The 20,712-nt window shown below is 50.4% G+C and overlaps 3 protein-coding genes across 8 annotated transcripts in view; 2 read left to right on the top strand and 1 right to left on the bottom strand.

Moving 5' to 3' along the window:
* Nucleotides 1-20,712, bottom strand: part of LOC143834431 (uncharacterized) — a 41,531-nt gene that overhangs the window by 4,053 nt on the left and 16,766 nt on the right. The window contains exon 4 of the mRNA XM_077331266.1: nucleotides 6,391-6,394. Coding sequence (XP_077187381.1) covers nucleotides 6,391-6,394 — 4 coding nt within the window. The remainder of the gene's footprint in view (nucleotides 1-6,390; nucleotides 6,395-20,712) is intronic.
* Nucleotides 7,336-10,930, top strand: LOC143834390 (uncharacterized). Of its 2 annotated transcripts, none has more exons than XM_077331206.1 (2): nucleotides 7,336-8,025; nucleotides 9,336-10,930. In XM_077331206.1, the coding sequence occupies exon 2, from the start codon at nucleotides 9,646-9,648 to the stop codon at nucleotides 10,495-10,497; it is 852 nt and encodes a 283-aa protein (XP_077187321.1). In that variant the 5' UTR covers nucleotides 7,336-8,025; nucleotides 9,336-9,645; the 3' UTR covers nucleotides 10,498-10,930. The 2 variants fall into 2 exon arrangements, with proteins under 2 accessions (XP_077187321.1, XP_077187320.1); XM_077331205.1 differs by having other exon boundaries at nucleotides 9,296-10,930.
* On the top strand, nucleotides 11,588-19,049 carry LOC143834230 (uncharacterized). Of its 5 annotated transcripts, XM_077330876.1 has the most exons (6): nucleotides 11,589-11,665; nucleotides 12,178-12,268; nucleotides 13,638-13,722; nucleotides 14,554-14,680; nucleotides 15,037-15,150; nucleotides 15,728-19,049. In XM_077330876.1, exons 3-6 carry the CDS (start codon nucleotides 13,699-13,701, stop codon nucleotides 17,746-17,748), a joined length of 2,286 nt encoding a protein of 761 aa, XP_077186991.1. In that variant the 5' UTR covers nucleotides 11,589-11,665; nucleotides 12,178-12,268; nucleotides 13,638-13,698; the 3' UTR covers nucleotides 17,749-19,049. The 5 variants fall into 5 exon arrangements, with proteins under 5 accessions (XP_077186992.1, XP_077186991.1, XP_077186990.1 ...); XM_077330877.1 differs by lacking the exon at nucleotides 12,178-12,268 and having other exon boundaries at nucleotides 11,588-11,665; XM_077330875.1 differs by lacking the exons at nucleotides 11,589-11,665; nucleotides 12,178-12,268 and adding an exon at nucleotides 12,313-12,892.

The following is a 20,712-nucleotide window of genomic DNA, read 5'->3' as shown; positions in this document are numbered from 1 at the left end:
ATTCGGCTTCCCTCTGATCCCGGGCGATGTGGAACGCAGGGCTCCTCTTCTTCCTCCAGCTTCACGATCACGTCAGGAAGCTCTGAGGTGAGGGACAGATGAAAGAGGCTGAGGTCAGAAAAGATATCCCAAAATATTTCCCGGTGGATTCAGAGGCAGTCTGTGTTATGCCTCCAAAGCGACAAAGTCCGGTTCTGTCTGCTTTGAATTTTAAGGTTCCTTCCCAAGAGGCCAAGGGAAGACAGGTGGGAGGGGAAGGGGATCTAACTGGTTGGTCTGGTGTCTAACTGGTTCCCTGTCTCTCGCCACCTCATTCTCTTTAGCAGTTGGGAGAGGAAGGAAGAGACTATAAATGGCTGAGGAGAAAGATTAGTAGTGATCAAAGGAAAACCTTATGAAGGTTTGGTGATGGCTATAAACAAAAAGGCAGCAGGCCAATATGACTTAACAAAGAACAACAAAAGGAAACTTTAGCCCAGTTCTAGGAGGTTTTGTCCCCACCATTTTTGTGTTCCCTCACCCGAACCATAGTCCGTTGGGATCTCCCTTTCCTCTGAAACAGGCTCCAGGATCCATGGCTCTCCCCCATGGACCACTTCAGATTTGGGAACTGCAAATCCTGAAGGAAGCAAGGAAGCAGACTTGATCAAAAGGGATTTGGCCTCTTAATCATTCTCTGAGTCTAGAGCGGACAGAGCTATCTCTGGGCTGGAAACAAAGATAATCCCTGGGTTGTACAAAGAGCGTTTGCAGCAAGGGAAGAGGGAAAAAACGTCTCCCAAGATGTGTGAGAACCAATGACTGTCACAGACTTGGATTCCCATCACGAAGGTCACGGAGTACCCAAGGCCCAGTCACTCCCACTCAGCCTAACAACCTCACAGAGCTATCGGAGGAGCAGAAAACCTGGCATGTTGTTGTTAACTCCTTAGAGGATGGAAGAGATAACAATGGAACTGGTTCACAGACAGCGTGGGCTGCCTGGAGTCTACCTTTCTGTTCTGGAGAATAAAACGCTGTCTGTGAACCTGTTCCATTGTTCTCAGTGTGCAGAACACCCCAATTTCAATTGGCTGGCTTTTTCTTCGGAAGGCACTGAGAGACCATTGGCTGGGATGCCGTTTCTTATGTTCAAGGGGCCAGGCCTGAGTGAATACAAAGAAGAAGAAGAAGAAGTAGAAGAGTTGGTTCTTATATGCTGCTTTTCCCTACCCAAAGGAGTCTCAAAGCGGCTTACAGTCCCCTTCCCTTCCCTCTCCCCACAACAGACACCCTGTGAGGGAGGTGGGGCTGAGAGAGCCCTGATATCACTGCCCAGTCAGAACAGTTTTATCAGTGCCGTGGCGAACCCAAGGTCACCCAGCTGGCTGCATGTGGGGGAGCGCAGAATCGAACCTGGCATGCCAGATTAGAAGTCCGCACTCCTAACCACGACACCAAACTGGCTCTCAAAGAAGGAACAGAGGCAGAGCTGGGGAGGCAGTTTGCATGAGGGAGCTGTGGGATGGAGACCACGGTTCTTCTTCGGAAGCTCACTGGCTGAATTTGGGCCCCTCACTTTTTACATGTCCTTGCAGGAGTCTTGGAGATGGGGTGGGGGAGGGTCAGCTCCACTATAGTACCAGACACAGTTCTGGGCTAATAGAGGCGAGGTTTTCCTTCTGTTTTTCTTTCCCTTTTGTGACTGAGCTGCCCTAATTATCCATTTTCTTCTTTTTTGAAATATTCTGGCGGTTCTGCCCTGTCACAGTATAACATTTGGGCAGTATGCTCAGCCCAGGAACCTGAGGGATGGAAGGGGAGCGCCCTTTAACTCACACCATTGGAATGGAGCTCAAGAAGTTCTTATATTCCAAATTAACAAAATATGCTATTCGACATAGAGGGGAAAGGTCAGGTGAAACTAGGGTAAAATTTCTGAGGTGACTTAACTGTGAGGTAAAATCAGTACATGCACAGACTTCAGTTCCTATGTTTTAGACCAGGGGTAGTCAAACTGCGGCCCTCCAGATGTCCATGGACTACAATTCCCATGAGCCCCTGCCAGAAAATGCTGGCAGGGGCTCATGGGAATTGTAGTCCATCGACATCTGGAGGGCTGCAGTTTGACTACCCCTGTTTTAGGATAATGAGAATTTCTTAATAAAATCAGAGTCCAGTAGCACCTTTAAGACCAACAAAGATTTATTCAAGGCGTGAGCTTTTGAGTGCAGGCACTGACGAAGAGGGCTTGCACTCGAAAGCTCACGCCTTGAATAAATCTTTGTTGGTCTTAAAGGTGCTACTGGACTCTGATTTTATTGTGCTACTTCAGACCACAACGGTTACTCATGAGAATTTCTTAAGCGTCTCATAGTGACTTAAATCTTTATGTTGAGAGGCTTTTGTTCCTGTGTTTTCCCAAGCACTCCAGGACGCTTTCTTTGAATAATCTCTGACTCTTTTGGTTTCCAAAAGGCTGTTACATTCTTTCCAGTGCACAAGCCCCTTCTCTTGAAACACTAGTTCTCATCTTGAGTTTTTGGCTGACTCTTAAGTTTTCTACAGGCAGTCATTATACATTTCCTTTATATTCTGCTTTTCTAGCCAAGACTGAAGGTGGATTGCACAATTAAAATTAAATGCATTAAACACAGTATAATACATACAATAAGCAACGCAATAAAACCAGATCACAAAATCAGAAAAGAATGCCTTTAAAAAGTATAACAGATTCAAACTGTGCGTCACTACCTGAAGTAGTCTCAAAGCGGCTTAACAGTTGCCTTCCTTTCCTTTACCCACAACAGGTACCCTATGAGGTAGGTGGGGCTGAGAGAGCTCTGAGAGAACTGCTTTGCAAGAACAGCTCTAACAGAACTGTGACTAGCCCAAGACCACCCAGCTGGATGCATGTGGAGGACTGGGGAATCAAACCCAGGTGTCCAGATTAGAGTTGGCCGCTCTTAACCACTACACCAAGCTGACTCTTAAGAGTGTCAGAAAGCTGCTTCCCTCATTTTCTAGAGCTTTTTTTTCTAATGTGAAGAGCATTCAGAACAGAAAGCCACTGCCTACAGCCTGGCCTTGAAAATGAGGCTGTTTTTATCTTGCAGCTGACCTTGAAAGGTTAAGAAAAAAAAAAGAGGGAACTCTCTATAATCTTTTGTGCATGACAGTTCACTGGATCCAGCCCTCACCTGAGCAGGTACTTGTGAGGGTCTTACTCTCCTCCGATCCCTGGTTATTTGGCAGCCAGGGGACCTCCTCATCTTCGAGCTTTATCACCACATGTGGAAATTCTGATTGGAAGAAAGCAACTTTGTTTGAGAAACAAGACACTGAGAATTTTTTGTGTGTGCTTTACTGCTGTTTGCGCCGTAAGCTGCCTTACATTCCTGTAAGACAGAGAGGCAGCTAATAAAGATGAGTAGTCACGTTAGTCTTCGTGGCAGTAGAAAAGAGAAAGAGTCCAGCATCACCGTAAAGACTTACAAAATGTGTGGCAGGGGAGGAGCTTCCGTAAGTCACGGCTTACATCTTCAGATACATTTTCCAGATTTGGAGGTGTTGGAGGAGAAAAGGAAAATGCTGTTTTCAAGGGCAGTGTTGTGTGTGAGGAGGGCAAAATTATTCTTACATCTCCACATGCCAGTTTCGAATCCAACACAACAAGACAGGCATCCTTACCCAAAGAAGCCATGCTGCTGCAATCCTCCTGGGGGTACAAAACCCGCCCGAGAATTCATGGGTTGGGATTCAGTCCCTGTCTTTGTGGAGCACCCCACCGCGTCCTCCAAATCTGGCCAGGCCTAGAAAAGGACAAAAAAAAATTGTATCCATCCACTTCCGCTAATCAAGACATACCAGTAGGGCTTATTTTAAAAATCTCCAAAGTGATCAGTGTTATGCATTTGACGGCAGAATACACTGGGGAGCCGATTGTCTTTATTCCAGGCTTACGAAGGAGGAAACTGAGGTGCTGACAATACGTGACTCGCCTTGCCAGGTCCTGTCTGTCTTGACAAGCAGTTCTTCCCAAGAAGAGCCCTTTCCCCAGGCCTTCTGGAGAAGGGAAGCGCTGAATTTGGGAAAGTTCAGTGTGGAGAAGCAGAGTTTGAAGGGGGACACAACTGCTCTCATGACAGTACACTACACAGCGTGGCGTAGTAGTCAAGAGCAGCAGCCTTGGATCTGGAGATCTGATTCCCCGATTTAAGCCAGCTGAGTGATCTTGGGCCAGTCACAGCTCTCTCAGAGCTCTCTCAGCTTCACCTACCTCACAGGGGGTCTGTTGTGGGAAGAGAAAGGGAATGTGACCGTAGGCCGCTTTGAGACTCCTTCGGGTAGTAAAAAGCTCTGCTTCTTTAAGTCTATGAAAAGCTGTCACTTAGAGGAGGGCAGGGAGCTGTTTCTGTGGGCTCATAATAGTAGAGTAGTTCAGTAGTGGAATTAGCTGCATAGGAAGACAGTGAGCTTCCCCTACTGGCGGTCTTCAAGCAGCGGCTAGAGCAGGGGTAGTCAAACTGCGGCCCTCCAGATGTCCATGGACTACAATTCCATGACCCCCTGCCAGTGAATGGTGGCAATTTCAGCCACGCAGCATGCACGTGCGCAAGCGCGGCCGGGCCGCGCGTGCGCATGCGCGGCACGGCCCTTATTCCCTTTCCCCCCCTCCCGCAGTAAGAACTTTCCCGGGCTGCAAGCTTGCGGCCTGGGAAATTTTTTACCGCGGGGGGGGGCGGGGAGAGGGAACTGCGGCCCTGCGCCCTGGCCTTCACGGCCCGGCATCGGGCCGCGGACCACAGGTTGGGGACCACTGGGTTAGGGCCTTTTTGCCTGGAGAAAGCCCTGGCCCTGCTTCAAGACCAGTTGAATCTCCTTGGGGCCAGGGATCCTCAGCAATTTTTGTTCACTAGACTTGAATATGCTTTGGGGGGACATACTGGGAGGGGTCGTCCCACAGATACGATGGTCCCAAACTGTTTAGGACTTTGAAGGTGAGAACCTGAACCTTGAACCTGATCTGGTCCGCAATCTGGAGCCAGTGCAGGTGAAAGAGCAGAGGCTATATATGGGCCCTCCAATGGGTCCCAGTAAGGGCCCCTGCAGCTGCATTCTGGACCAGCTGAAGCTTCTGGAGCAGCTCCAAGGGTAGTTCTGCGTTGGGAGAATTGCAGTAGTCTAGCCTGGAGGTGACGGTTGCAAGGATCACGGTGGCTAGGTCAGATGGCGACAGATAGGGTGCCAATTGTTATGACTGCGAAGATTATAAAAAGCCAGGCGAGCAAGAGTTGTGACCTGGGCCTCTGTAGATAGTGAGGCACCCAGAGTCATCTCCAGACTCTTGACAGTTGTGTCCTTACAAGCTCTGCAGCTCCTCTGCCCCCTTTAAAGATGGTCTGTGACACACTAGCTAGCTCTGAACGGTGCTTGCACCAAGACTGCGCTGGGAACGGGTAGTATTGAGTTGGGGTATATTTTGCCAACCCCCTAAAGAAGAGCGTTCTTTTTAATATATACCTTGCTTCTTACTACCCAAAGGAGTCCAAAAACCGGCTTCCAATCACTTTTCCATTCCTCTCCCCCTGCGGGGTAGATGGGGCTGAGAGAGCTGTAGGAGAACTGCTCTGTGAGAACAGCTCTAAGAGAGCTGTGACTGGCCCAAGGTCACCCAACTGGCTGCATGTGGAGGAGGAGTGGGGAATCCGACCCATCTGCCCCTCTTTAACCACTAGGCCAACACATGCTGGCTTTGTAGTCTGTAACAGGCTCTCTAACGCTGAACGGGGCTTGAAGCCCGATTGCCTTGGGAGTGGGTTGCATTGAATTGGGGCATGTTTTGCAAGCCCCTTAATCTGTCAGGGGCTACTTAACAGTGAAAGGGGCTTGCAGCAAGATTACCCGGAGGGGGGGGGGGAGGCTTGCATTTTGCAAGCCCAACCCGTCCCCCGCCTCTCCCACCGCTTCAGCAGTTCGCCCCCCTGCCGAGTCGACCCCCTCGGGGCTTGCTCCTCTTTCTCTTCCTCCGCTTTCTCGCGCCTGCGGCTCCCGCAGACCTTCCCCGGCCACCTTCCCCGCCTTCAATGTCAAAACGCCGAAAAGGCTCTGCACGTCGCGGGGACGAAACCCCAGAGCGCAAACAGACCCCCGGGTTTTCTTACTCGGGAGTTTCTACACCGGATTCACCCAGGAGCATGCATTATTTTTTTTTAAAGGGAGGGAGGGGGGAAATAGTAAAATCTAACCTTTTAATCCTTCATTCTTATTACGAACGCAACAGAATGCTTAATCCGCATTAAGTGATGCCCAACATACGTGCATGCCATTCCCACACACCCACACCCCGCGCGGGCACACACACGAAAAAAGAAGCAGGAGAAAACTGCCCGTCGATTGAAGGATCCGGATCAAGCTTTTGGGGAGAAGTGCCTTTCAGGAAGCTCAGCCTCCCGTTTCTTGCTTATTCAGGCGGCTTTCGCTCGGTTTTCCGCTTCCTATCATGTGACCGAAGCGGAGCCAGGAGCCTGGCAAAGGGAGCTCCGCCAAGTCGCTCCTCGAGCGCATGGATGGCCGGAGAGCCGGAGCCGCCCCCGCCGTCGGCGCAATTATTTGGGCTAGGCTTTCATTCACGCACCCAGGAGTCCCTTTCTGGGCCTTGGCAGCGCCGTTACCAACTCTGCGGGAGACTGATCAGCAGGGGGAAAAGAGCGGGGGGGGGGATATTTCTGCAGGTGATCCTGTCTAGGGGAACTCGTAAAGCTCATGCCCTGAATAGAAATCTGCAGGTCTTCAAGGTGCCCCTGGACTCCAGATTTGTCCCGCTGCTTCAGGCCCACCTCACGAGTCTGTTCTCTGCCCGGGTTCTTCTGTTTAATTCATCAGCTGCTTTCTCACTCCCTCTTTTTAGAGGAGCCCAACAGCCCAGATAGCGCAACCAGGTGCCGTCAAAAAACTTCACAGGCCGGGGCTGCGGAGGCCAACGTGTCTCCCTGCCATCTCCCAGCCACCATCTACTGACATTCAGGGGTACACTGCCTCTGAACCTGGAGGTTCCATCATCATCATACCTACCCTGAGTCAGGCAATGTCCCGGGGATCTCTTGCAATTCCTTTCCCGCAGCTCAAAGCAGGTAGCCTAAAGGGAGGGGCCGCTTGAATCTCTCTCTTGCTCCGTGTTTTAGGAACGTCTGCGGGCGCAGATGGGGTTGGGGGCGAATTGCAAAGGGGTGAAGTTCCCGCTATCTGGAGCGGTTCATTCAGAGAGGGGCAAGGGGCCGAAGCCTTTCTCGAAAGCCCCCTGGGGTTGCCAGGTCCCTTCTTGCCACCTGCAGGCGATGGAACAGGTAGGGCAGAGTTGCCAGATTCAGGGTGGGAACTCTTGAAGATTTGGGAATGGCGCCTGGGGAGGACAGGGACCTCAGAGAGGTTCAGTGCCCTAGAATCCACCCCTCCGGTGCATCCATTTTCTCCAGGGGAATTTGGAAATAAATTACCATTCCAGGGGATCCCCCGGTCCCCCCGGGAGGATGGCATCCCTACAGCGCCCTCTTTCTAATCCGCTACGTTTAAGTGTGGGGAGTGGACGGGCCGCGGTTCCGCAGCAGCCCTCTGCACATGCTCAAGAACAATTCCACCTGCATTAGCATTGAACCCTATCTTTGCAGGCCCGTGTCCTCAGGTGAGGAGGAGGAAGAAGGGGAAGGGGGCGAGACCCTTTCCTGCCCCCCTGGTACAAACGAGACCCTTTCCTCGCTCTTCCCCACGGAGCGGCTCCCGCATCTCCAGCCACGCAGAGGGCTGGTTTCCCCGCTGCTCTGTCACATGAGGGGAAGCGGAAAAAGAGACGAGCCTTCAAATGAGCCCCTCCGCAAGAGACTGCGAAGGAGCGCGCGTTCCGTTGCCTGGGACGGCGCATTAAAGGAGAGGAAGCAAGCCCGGTTTCTTCGGGCGCGCGTTTACACGGGCGCGGGTGGAATCGGGTTCCGTGAAAGCGGAGGAGAGGCGCCGGGAGCGATAGGATCCCCGGCTGGGCTTTGCTGCCAGGTAAGGAGGAAATGTGAGAAGGGGATGGCGGCGCTTTTCTAATTTTTATCCCATCCCTGGGCTGTCCTGGGAATCTTTTCTTACAACAACCCTGTGAGGTGGGATGAGAGACTGGCTCAAGAGTCCACCTACGCCGTGGCTTTGTAGGGATTGAAACCCGACGCCTCCACATTCTCTCTTTTACAAGCTAATTTAAAAAGCTTTTACACTGCTTTTTTGGGGGGAGGGGGGGGCTTTGAACTGATGACCACAGCAATGCAAATGAAGGAGGTATCCCTGCTGACTAATTGACTTGTCTGTGGGGAAGATTCAACTGGAGAAGTCCCTGAACACTTTTGTATCAGAATCATAGAGTTGTAAGGGACCTCCTGGGTCATCTAGTCCAACCCCCTGCACTATGCAGGACACTCACAACCCTCTCGCTCATCCACTGTCACCTGCCACCCCTTGAGCCTTCACAGAATCAGCCTCTCCGTCAGATGGCTCTCCAGCCTCTGCTTAACAAATTCCACAGATTCGTAAAGAAGGTTTAGCACTTTGGTTAATACTAGAGGTATTACTAGAGCTGGCTGCTGGGATCAAACTCCCAGCCTCATGGGCAGAGCTTCAGACTGCATGTCTGCTGTCTTACCACCCTGCGCCACAAGAGGCTCTTTTAGGGGATAATTAGGGGTGCTATATCTGACGATAAGATTGGGGATGAGAAAGAGTCATTCTTCATGGGACATCCACATACTAAATCTTGGAGCTACCCTTCAGCTGACTGGGTGGCCCTAAGCAAGTGGCGCAGAGTGGTAAGGCATCATAAATGTTGTCTGAAAGCTCTGCCCATGAGGCTGGGAGTTCGATCCCCGCAGCCGGCTCAAGGTTGACTCAGCCTTCCATCCTTCTGAGGTCAGTCAAATGAGTACCCAGCTTGCCGGGGGGTAAACGGTCATGACTGGGGAAGGCACTGGCAAACCACCCCGGATTGAGTCTGCCATGAAAACGCTAGAAGGCATCACCCCAAGGGTCAGACATGATGCAGTGCTTGCACAGGGGATACCTTTACCTTTAAGCAAGCCATCCTGTTTCTGCCTTTTTCCATATGCAATGGGGGGAATAATAATTCTGGCCAGCCTTACACAGATGTTGCAACAACATGGTGCGTGTTATTAATGCTAAGAGTTTGGATGGTGATGTTTCTAACCACTGATTGGCTAATGCTTTGGCTGTAGGTTCCTTGTTTTCTTGTGCTTTCTGTTTTAATGTTTACCTTCCTCACAAACAGAGCCTCTTTCACGTGGGGATTTTCTTGCTTCTTCCCCCAGCTTGCCGAAGAAAAGAACGCCTATCAGTGCTCTCACTGTGGGAAAAGCTTCTTCTGGAGATCCCACCTTACAAGGCACGAGAGGACACACACCAGAAAGAAACTGTACAGCTGCCCAACCTGTGCGAAAACCTTTGCTCAGGCCTCCCATCTCGCCATCCACGAGAAAACCCACATGGGAGAGAAACCGTACAAGTGCACGGCGTGCGGGAAAAGCTTCAACCAGAGTTCGGTCCTTTCCCGGCTCATGAAGATCCACACGAGGGAGGGGGGGCAAAGGTCAGCAGAGGTCGCATCTTACCAGCCCCGTGATGACCCCCACGGGAGAGAAGTTATACAAATGTTCATGGTACGAGAAAACCTTCAAGCGGCTCTTTCAGCTCCCAAAACACGAAAGGATCCACACAGGAGAGAAACCGTTTTCGTGTCTGACGTGTGGGGAAAGTTTCATCGCCAATTCTGACCTCGTTGTGCACGAGAGAATCCCTATGGGGCAGAAGCCGTACTTGTGCTCCTTTTGTGGCCGGGGCTTCGGTAACAGCTCGGCCCTTTCCAAACACAAAAGGTCCCACACGGGAGAGAAGCCATATAAGTGCCTGACCTGTGGGAAGGGCTTCAGCGACACTTCAGACCTTACCAAGCATAAAAGGACCCACACGGGAGAGAAGCCGTACCAGTGCTCCGAGTGCGACAGCTCACAGCTGGCCAAACATGAGAGGACGCACGTGGAGGAGAAGCCCTATGAATGTTCTGTCTGTGGGACAGGCTTCCAGGAGAGCTACCGCCTCATTAGACCCGAGAGGAACCACATGGGAGACAAGCCTTATGCATGCGCAACGTGTGGGAAGAGCTTCGTCGACAAATCGGGCTGCGAGAAACAGGAGAGGAGCCACACGGGCGAGAAACCGCACAAGTGTCCTGTCTGCAGCAGAAGTTTTAGTGTGAGATCGAATCTCCTGAGCCATCGCAGTCTCCACGCGGGGGTGAAGCCGTACAAGTGCGCCGTCTGTGGGAAAGGCCTGAGCCGACGATCGCACCTCCTTAACCATTACAAAACGCACACCGGAGAGAAACCCTATGAATGCGTGGTCTGTGGCAGAAGCTTCATTCAAAAGACACAGCTTCTTATCCATGAAGGAACCCACAGGAGACAGAGTTCATAATGTTTTCTCATTCAGGGAAATCCCTCACAGTTGGCTAGGAAGTGGGGGGTTGGGAACACCTCATGCCAGGCCACTGCTGACATTAAACAAGTAGCTTCAGAGAGCAGCAGTAGAAGAGGATCTCCAGTTGAAAGAGCTGGATTCGAGTCCCAACAAGTTTTTCAAGGGATAAGCTTCAGAGAGTCAGCGTTCCCATTGTCAGGTGAGGGATGAATAGATGTAACCTGATTTGTCCCCTGGGAGCACAGAGGCCATCAGGAGCACTCCAGAAGGGCAGTAGAACAAATATATCAATAAATATTATTTCATCTCCAGCAGTAAAAAAAAAAATCTTCATCCTTCCTTTTTTGGACACTGGGGAACAATTTGCTTGAAGGACTGGGAATGTTTTGGTTTGTACCTTCTTCAGTTCACTCAATAGTGTGTTACAGTCCAACACGAAAATGGTGTTTGACAAAGAACCTACAGTGGGTTTCTCAGTGACTGCCTCTATGGCAGTGGTTCTCAACCTGGGGGTCGGGACCCCTTTGGGGGTCGAATGACCCTTTCAGAGGGGTCGGGGCGGGGCAAGCAGCTTGGGAGGAGCGGGTGCCATCCACACAACAGCCTTGCGGGGTAGACCGAGATAGTTTGTCTGTCTGGAGCAGAGGAAAAGAGCGAGATGGGCATGGTGGGACAAGAGGCAGAACTGAACTGAGAAACCCCGGGAAAAAAACAATTTATATACAGTCACGAACAATGGATCTTCACGCCATTGTCCAGTTTCGGTTTAATTTCTGTGAAAGAACACATGCATGGTTGGGGCTCACCACAACATGAGGAACTGTATTAAAGGGTCCGAAATGGCCTCAACATTAGTCCTGCTTATTTTAATACTTCTAATACTTTAATACCCCCTGCTGCCGCGATTGCATTGGGAGTACCGGTACTGTGCAGGATAGTCCTAACACACCAATACATTAACCTCAGCCACCCCCCATTCTAGAACTCCAAGTGAGGGCGCAACGTGAGGGCGGACGACCACCGTGAGCTTCGTTTGCCGCTGCTGAGCATGCCCAGGAGGAGCCGAGCATGCTCAGTTGCATTGGGCAGGCTGGGGAGGCGGGGGGGGGGGGAGAGGGATTCCTTGCAGAGTTGGTGGGCAGCTGGGATTGCATCCCCCAAACCGGTTTGCTCTTCCTTCCTTCCTTCCTTCTTGCTGGGCGGGGAGGGGGCGGGAGGGGCTAGTGGGGCGGGGGAGGGGGCGGCTCTCTGTGGCAGAGGGGTCTCTGCATGCCCCGCGGCGCTCTGGTGGGGCCTGAGCCGCATTCCTTCCCTCCTTTCCACGGGGGCGGCCACGGTGGTCCTCTGGGGGCTGCCCTTGGACTCCTCGCCTCTTAAGAGAGAGGCTGCATCTTCCCCCCCCCCCCCCGCCCCAGATTTGGCTTGGCTTGGCTTTGCTTTGCTCCCAGTTTTCTACGTTGGGTTAGCCAGAGAAACTCCCCACCGCTCCCCACCCCCAAAAAACGAATGCAGATCAGATCAAGGTTTTCTTTCTGCTGAACCCTCACCTGAGAGTTCCGTATCAGGGAGCTGCATCTTCTTGCCCTTCAGCCACTGAGTTGTGTGCATTGTTTTATGTCTACTCGGGCTGGCCCCGTTTGGAATATTTAGGTTTTAAACAAGGATGCCTCCCCCCAGGTGAGACCTGGAGATGACCTGAAGTCACAAAAAAAAAAAACAACAACCCTGCAGTGGCCAAGGGGCATCCTGTCAACGCAAGTTTTAAATGGTGATTTTATTGGTATGATTTCTCCCTGCCCCCCCCCCCTCAGCATCTAGGAGCCCTTGTGCTGGCTGGGTTTAGGAGAGTTGCTCTTTTATTGCTCTTTTATTTTATTGCTCTTTTGTTGTGGCCAGGGGGCCATGGCTTAGTGGTAGACCTTCTGCTTGGCATGCAGAAGGTCCCAGGTTCAGTCCCTTGCATATCCACTTAAAGGAGCTAGGTGGAACATAAGAAGAGCCCTGCTGGATCAGACTGATGGTCCATCTAATCCAGCAACCTGTCTCACACAGTGGCCAACCAGGTCCTCTGCAGGGCCAATATCAAGGGCATAGAGGCTGAGGCCTTCCCCTGATGCTGCCTCCTGGCTCTGGGATTCAGCGATTTAGTGCTTCTGACTGTGGATTCACCATGTCTAGTTGCTAGCGATGGACTTATCCTCCATGAATCTGTCTTAATCTCCTTTTGGAGTTAGTTGTTCCTGTGGCCATCACTACATCCTCTGGCAGCGAATTCTGCACTTTAATCACTTGGTGTGTAAATTAGGTTATAGAAAAACCTCTGGTTGGGACCCTGGAGAGTGGCTGCCAGTCTGAGCGGACAATACTGGCCTTGACGCACCAAGGATCTGATGTCAGTATGTCAGCTTCGGTTGTCTGTGCATGTTTATTTGGAAATAAGCCCCATTTGCCTAAGAATGCAGGTCTAATCAGCAGCCCCACTCAGTTTGGCAGCTAAACATGTTGCCTTTGTTTGCATTCATCAAGATGAGACAGTCACAAGAGATTTGTGTAACCCTGAAACCTGCATCCTCATAACTGAGTAAATAAGGAGAATTTTAAAATTCAGGCTAAGAAAAATGGCAACCAAGAGGGAGAAATTAATGAGGTTTATAGAATTGTAGTCAGTGTGGAGCAAATGGATAGCAAGAGCTGTTTTTCCTTCTGCCGTAATGTATGAATAGACACAGAGCAGACAAAAACAGTATACATAATTATCTTGTGGAACTCACCACCATGTGATATAGTTATGGCTGGTTGGCTTTGCTGGTTTTAAAAAGAGATTAGGCAACATTCACTATTCACTATTGCGATTTTGCAATCCGTTAACGTATAGGAACACTTGCCGATGTGCGGAATGGCCCTACATATTTGCAGGGGAAAGAATGATTCCGCTTAAGACTGTATGTGGAGGATTGCATTGCTGAATATTGCCCTTCAAGACAAAAACAAAAGGTCCTGAGAATGGAAGACTGGCACAGCAGGGGAATGTCTTTACTGTTCTGTTTCTAGGGAGGCATGATTTTAGCGCTGGAAGCAAAGATGATTTCTGTCACTTCCTGCACTTGGGTATCAGAATAACCTTGTCATTTCTGTAGGCAATGGACTGACCTTCCCAGTGGGCTGCCCTCTTGGTCCATCCAATCAGAGGTGGGAAAAATGGCTGCATCAGAGCCATTTCAGGTAGGAGAATTGTGGGTACTCTGGCTGGACTTAGGATGAGAGGGGAATGAAACGGGGGGTAATTAATGGAGTCACATTTTGGTCAACTGTAACAGAAGCTGCTTTTCTCTTGACCTAGACCCCTCTTAAATTATTATTATTAATTTTATTTCTACACTGCCCCTCACAAAGCCCTGTCTTGGAATCACACCATTCAGAAGGCACAGAAGGGAAAATACCTTCTATCTTGCTGCCCTGCATGGGTAAAATTTTGTGCTTGGCCCTACCTCCTGTAGCAGCCATTTTGTGGTTGGCCCCACCTCCTGTGGCAGCCATTTTATGGTTGCGTCCACCACCTTGTGTGTCAGAATGCCAAAAGTGCCTGCTGGCTCAAAAAGTAGAGGCTTAGGGTGTCAGAAGCAGAAAGAGATGAAGAGAGCAATCCTAAATAGATTTACTAAGAAGCAAGTCCCATATGACTCACTGTAGGGATGCCAGCCTCTGGGTGGGGCCAAATTACAGCTCATCTCCAGACTTCAGAGATCAGTTATGTTGGAGAAAATCGATGCTTGGGAGGATGCAGTACTGAGAACTCGTAAAGCCTTCCAGTAAGCTGGGAGTAGAATAAGATCTTATGTGGGGGATTTCAGCTTAAAATTTAGACCTGTAGCCGCTGTGGTACACTGCCTCCCTCGTGGGTTTAGCTCTCTCTTGATTCTTTGGCGTATTCCTTCCCTCTTCCTTTACATTGCTGACTGCAGATGAAATAGTTCAGTATCTTTTCTCTGTTGTGGATTTTGATTTCCTGGGGGGAGGGGGGGTCTGGCGCATAAGGATGTTTCTCGGTTTCAGGAGCCAGTGACCTTTGAGGATGTGGCCATGTACTTCACCGAGGAGCAGTGGGCCATGCTGGATCCCACCCAGAGAGCCCTGTACACGGATGTCATGCGGGAAAACTATGGGAATGTGCTTGCGGCAGGTAGGGATCCCTTTCTTTCTTGTTTAGTGGAAGCCTGAGAGACTTTGTTGGGCCCACAAAATACAGGAGGTTTAGTTTTTCAATTCCACGTTGGAAATGCCACTTTCACCTTCCTCCTCCACCGGCTATCCCGGTACCGCTTTCCTCTGTCACGCAAGGAGGGCTCAGAAAACATACTAGTCCATCCCTGCAGCTGACTGAAGGTCAACTTAAGCATAACTTTCTTGTCTGTGTTTAATTTCTCCTAATCTCAAGGAAGAGCACCACGGGAATCACCAGTGGGTCTTTGCTCCTCTGCCTGCCAGAAATGAAATAGAATTCATGACTTCCCCTGCTTCTTTTTCTTCCACCCACAGGATTTTCTGTTTCAAAGCCAGCCTTGATCTACTTCCTGGAACGAGGGGAAGTGCTGTGGGAACCCGATCAGCAACGAATCAGAGCCAGGGAGATCCTGTCGGGCATCAGTTCGGGTGAGGAATCTGACCCCCCCCCCCGCAAAAAAAGAGAGAAATCAGGATACGGCAAAAGCTTCACATTGGTCAGGCTGAAGGAAGACATTTGGTGGTAGTTGAGCTGTTCTACTGGGCTTTTGGCCGAGGCCCATAATAACATCCACCAAACAGCCAGGAGGAGAAGAAATTAGAAAATCGGGTTCCTTTTCACTGGCTCACCTGTCTGAGTATTTTAGAGGGGCTGATTTTATAGGCCAGGCTGTTTCAACAAGGGTTTCGTGAAACCCTGAGGGTTTCTTGATGGCCCTGGAAGGGTTTCCTGAATGGGTGGGAGTTAATTATTTTTTTGAATATATATATTTTTAATTTGTTAAACATTTATCATGTGATTTGCTCATACATGGCAGGCATGGCCAAACTGAGGCTCTCTAGATGCCCACGGACTACAATTACCATGATGCTCACAGGGGCTCTTGGTAATTGTAGTCCATGAACATCTGGAGAGCCGCAATTTGGCCACCCCTAATATCCAGTACTTTTTGAAATGTGTATTGTGATATTTACTCGTCATTCTTCTGTTTATTCCCACAACAAGGAGATGAGCGTGTGAATGAGGAGGAGGAGAAACCTCTTTGGCTAGTAAATCCTACCCCAGAGGACCAGAGGAAGACATGCTTGCCGAGCGCACCTGTGGAAATTTCCCCCGACCAGGAAAATGGAGAAAGCTCCCGTACTTCGCTTGGGCCAGAGAGGCAGAAAGGAAGGCAGGAGATCAGAGCCGTTCCCAACAGGAAAGGCAGCAGTGCTCTCAGTGGAAACGCAGGCCAGAAGCCTGGCTGCAGGAACAGAAGGCGGAAGACGCACACAGAGCCAGGGAGGAATTCCGCCAGGAAAGCAACGGACAGAATCCGAGCGATCCCAAAATCAGAGAAATGTTCTGTCTGCGGAAAGAGGTTTTGTAACAACACTTATCTCGCCATCCACGAGCGGTCCCACACGGGAGAGAAACCGTACGCATGCACAGACTGCGGGAGGAGCTTCACATCGTCCTCCAACCTCCTTTCGCACGAGAGGATCCACACGGGAGAGAAACCCTACGAATGTCCCGACTGCGGGAGAGGTTTCGTGCGGAACCGGGACCTCCAAGCGCACATCCGGATCCACACTGGCGAGAAACCGCACATCTGTTCCTACTGCGGGAAGACGTTCAGGAGCAAAACGCACGTCGTCAGGCACGAAAAGATTCACAGGGATGACAGGCCGTTTAAGTGCGCCATGTGCGGGAAGGGCTTCCGACTGAGAGAGCACCTCGACGTACACAACAGGACCCACACCGGAGAAAAGCCCTACGAGTGCTCGGCCTGCGGAAGGACCTTCAACTGCGCAGCCAACTTTCACCGGCACAAAAAGACCCACGGAGGCGAGAAGCCACATAAGTGTCCGGACTGCGGGAAAAGCTTCAGGAACAGCTCAGACCTGAAATCTCACAGGAGGATCCACACCGGCGAGAAACCGTACAGCTGCTCGGACTGTGGGAAAAACTTCCGCTGCAGCTCGAGTCTTATCACGCACAAGAGAACCCACAAAGGGGAAAGACCCTACAAATGCCTGGAGTGTGGCAAATGCTTGAGTCAGAAGTGGTGCCTGATTAACCACCAGAGAATCCACACGTATAAATGCTCCGACTGTGGGAAAAGCTTCAGCCAAAGCTCAGCCCTTCAGCTGCACAGAAGGAAACATACCGGGGAGAAGCCGTTCCGGTGCTTGCTCTGTGGGAAGTGCTTTGATCGGAGATCCCTGCTGATCATTCACGAAAGGATCCACACGGGCGAGAGGCCGTACGTCTGCTCGGAGTGCGGGAAAAGTTTCATACAGAAATCCAAGCTGATTCGGCACGAGAAAACCCACACGGGAGAGAAGCCCTACAAGTGCCCGCACTGCGAGAAGAACTTCAGCGAGAGAGCAAACCTCGCCCAACACGTGCGAATCCACACGGGAGAGAAGCCGTACAAGTGTTCGCGTTGTGATAAATGCTTCGGCCAGAGGTCGCACTTCATTGAGCACGAGAGATCTCATCCGGGAGGGAAAACGCACGACTGTTTTGAATGTGGGAAAAGCTTCAGCCATATCTCACGCCTCCTGAAACATCAGAGGGTCCACACCGGGGAAAGCCCGTACAGATGCTTGGCGTGTGGGAAGTGTTTCGCTGGAAACTCCCACCTGAAGTCGCATGAAAGAGTCCACTCTGGAGAGAAGCCGTACCAGTGTTCGGATTGCGGGAAAACCTTCAGGCATAATTCGGCCCTGACGGTCCATAAGAGAACCCACACAGGGGAGAAGCCGTTCCAGTGTTCGGACTGCGGAAAAAGCTTCAGCAATAGCTCGGGCCTCACGGCACACAGAAGAACCCACTCGGGAAAGAAGCCGTTCCAGTGTTCCAGTTGCGGGAGGAGTTTCATGAAGCAGTCCGGCCTTCTCAAGCACAGAAGGATCCACAGGAGGGGGAAACCGTTCAGATGCTCCTTGTGTGGGAGGGCCTTTGTTTGGAAAGCACAGTTTGCTGCGCACCAGAAAATCCATGCGCAAGGAGCAAAGCCGGAGGAGAAATTGGGATGAAGACATTGGGCTGACTGCAGGGATTGTAGATTATGGGTGGGTGGCTAAAACTGTTCTCGAATGGGCAGGATGGGGGGGGGAGAAAAGAAGACAACTGGGTCGCTTATGGACCCTGGACTGAGAGTGCCTGGTGCTCCCCACCTCTCCTTTGCTTGCCAGTGTGCCCCTAATAAAGTCAGAGTCCAGTGGCACCTTTAAGACCAACAAAGATTTATTCAGGGCGTGAGCTTTCGAGTGCAAACACACTTTGTCAGACTAAGAACTCCTAACATGACCGTGGGAATATATAGCAAAAATTAATTCTGTGACATTAGTAAACTGTGTCACACATCCAAATACAGCCCATGATCATTCTTTGCCAAAACAGCCAGTCAGTCCCCTTGAAATTCAGTTGTTGTTCACACAAACATGGGAGAAATAAAACTGTGCCCCTAATCGCCCTTCCCCATACATCTGCCTGCCTTCTCCTCTGCCCCAACTGAGCCAGCCTTTCTTCCCTCACCCTCTTGCTCACTTTATAGCGCAAGGGTGGCCAAATGGTGGTTCTCCAGATGTCCGTGGACTACAGTTCCCATGAGCCCCTGCCGGCATGTACCGACATGCTCATGGGAATTGTAGTCCATGGACTCCTGGAGAGCCACAGTTTGACCATCCCTATCTTGGCGTCTGCCCACTTTCCACAGGGTATGTTGGGCAGTGGGTGGGGGAAGCAGGCGGACTGAGTGGGTGGGGGAAGGTGGCTGTGGGCCCCAAGGGAAGACCTGGGCCTTGGCAGCTGCCCCACTGCAGGGAATGCTGATGCTGGCCCTGCCTGCAGCCCACGGAGAATCCTGTTGAAGCTGGAGGGAGGGTGGAGTTTTTTTTCTGTGTGAAGAGAAGCGCCGTCTGCAGAGAGTTGATTGGGCGGCCTGTGTGCCCGTCACTGACCAGTTCCCGCCCTCCCTTCTGAGGGCCTGACCCATACATCCATGCGGCCACGGTTTTCATAGCTCCCGTTGCCCCTGAGAATGCCTAGACAAGATGGCATAGACTCAGCCACACAACCTATTTGAAAACCTGCCGAGCCAATCCAATCCCCAGTGCTCAGTCAAATTCCTTGCCGTACAAAAGCCCCCTTTGGCTCTGCCCACCTGCTAAAAGCCCCCTTTGGCTCTGCCTACCTGCTAAAAGCCCCCTTTAAAAGCCCCCTTTGGCTCTGCCTACCTGCTAAAAACTCTTGACCGGCACTAGAAAAGGTCTTGGTGGGTCCCATGGTACTCATGGGTACCAGATTTGGAACTATTATGGCCAAACTGTGGCTCTCCAGATGTCCATGGACTACAATTCCCATGAGCCCCTGCAAGCAGGGGCTCATGGGAATTGTAGTCCATGGACATCTGGAGAGCCACATTTTTGTCTATTAGGTAATTTTGTTAGGAGCCAACAAAAGGTGCCAACAAAAAGGGGCCTAGAGAAAAATACACACATTTTATGCACTTATTTTATTTTTTTCTGCCGTTTATTGTAATGCATATGAATGCTTGTAAAATATAGGCGTTTTCCAAACGGCAACATGCTTGTGTAATTTCTAAGCTGTGGCTTCTAGGACACCCTGCAGCAATAGTGCTTCCGTTTAGCTAGTCTCTTTGCTCCTCGCTCCAGACAGTAGGTTTCCCCTCTTATGCCAGGGCTCTTTCGGTTACTTAAAAAAAAAAATAGCACTTGGATATTGTTATACAGTATTGTAACTATGTAATCCAGCCTTTCTCAGCTTTTTTAGTGTTGAGAAACCCCTGAAACATTCTTCAGGCTTCGAGAAACCCCAAAAGTGGTGCAACCATTCGGAATGTGGTTAGACAACACAGCTGTGTGCATGCCCACATGGGTGCCCTCACCTTCCCACCCCCTCCAGGCCCATCATTGGGTGTTGGGGGAGGGGAAGGAGTCAGCATGACCGTATGTGGTCATATCACCGGGTAAGTGTTTAGCAAGTTTTTAAAAAATATATTAAAAACGAACTCCCACCCATTGGGAAACCATTCCAGGGCTGTCAAGAAACCCCCGGGTTTCACAAAACCCTGACTGAGAAAACCCTGAATTCACCACTTTTATTTCCTTTTTTTAGGTAAGCCTCTAACCCTTACAGTTGTGAAGCTACGTCTTTCCCCTTGTATCTCCATAATGAAAAGGGCTGGAGGCTTTAAAATAATAAAAGAAATCTCAGAATTCAGAGAGAGATTAATACACAGAAAGGGAAGTAAGGGGAAGTGGGGGGGACTCCAGTTTCAACAGCATCCAATGTAGCCCAACCCGTGTAGAAAAGGACGTTATAGCTTCCACCCACATAAAGTGTCCAGAGTATTGAATAGGTTAGGTAGAAACGTAAAACTTAAGAAAGATATGTTTTCTCTTTGAAAACAGAATGGCATTGTATCTTGTCATCACCTGTAGGAGTTCCTACAGCAAGTGAATAAAGTCAGATTCAGTCAATGCAGAACAAACCTGTCTTTGGTCCCGTTTTGTTTTGAACCTTGTCTGTTTTCGGACATCTCCCTCCATGCCCATCACAGCTGGGGTGACTCCGAACTTCTAGCCCAGCTGCTTCCTGCTGCCTCTCCTGGCTTTTCTGTGCTCAGCACCAGCGGCCAAACCCCTCTTACCTTCCCCAGCCACTCAATTTTCCCGTTGGTGCAAAGGCTTTGTAAATATACGCAAATAAAAGTGTAAGTTAAAAAACAAACCAGCTTTTTTTACTGTGTGATTTTGCCAGAAACGTTCAGACTATTTCTAAAAAAGGATGAAAGCCTAAGTTAATATATTTGTAGAAAAGAGGCAGAGTCCAGTGGCACCGTTAAGACCAACGAAGATTTATTCAGCGTGTGAACTTTTGAGTGCAAGCACTCTTCCTCAGACTATGAATTCCTTACATGACAGGGAATATAAATTTGCGGTGGTAAGGCAGCCGTCTGAAAGCTCTGCCCATGA

This window comes from Paroedura picta, chromosome 3 (genome assembly GCF_049243985.1).
Source record: "Paroedura picta isolate Pp20150507F chromosome 3, Ppicta_v3.0, whole genome shotgun sequence".
Classification (NCBI taxonomy): Eukaryota; Metazoa; Chordata; class Lepidosauria; order Squamata; family Gekkonidae; genus Paroedura; species Paroedura picta.
This window is presented reverse-complemented; position numbering and strand designations above follow the sequence as displayed.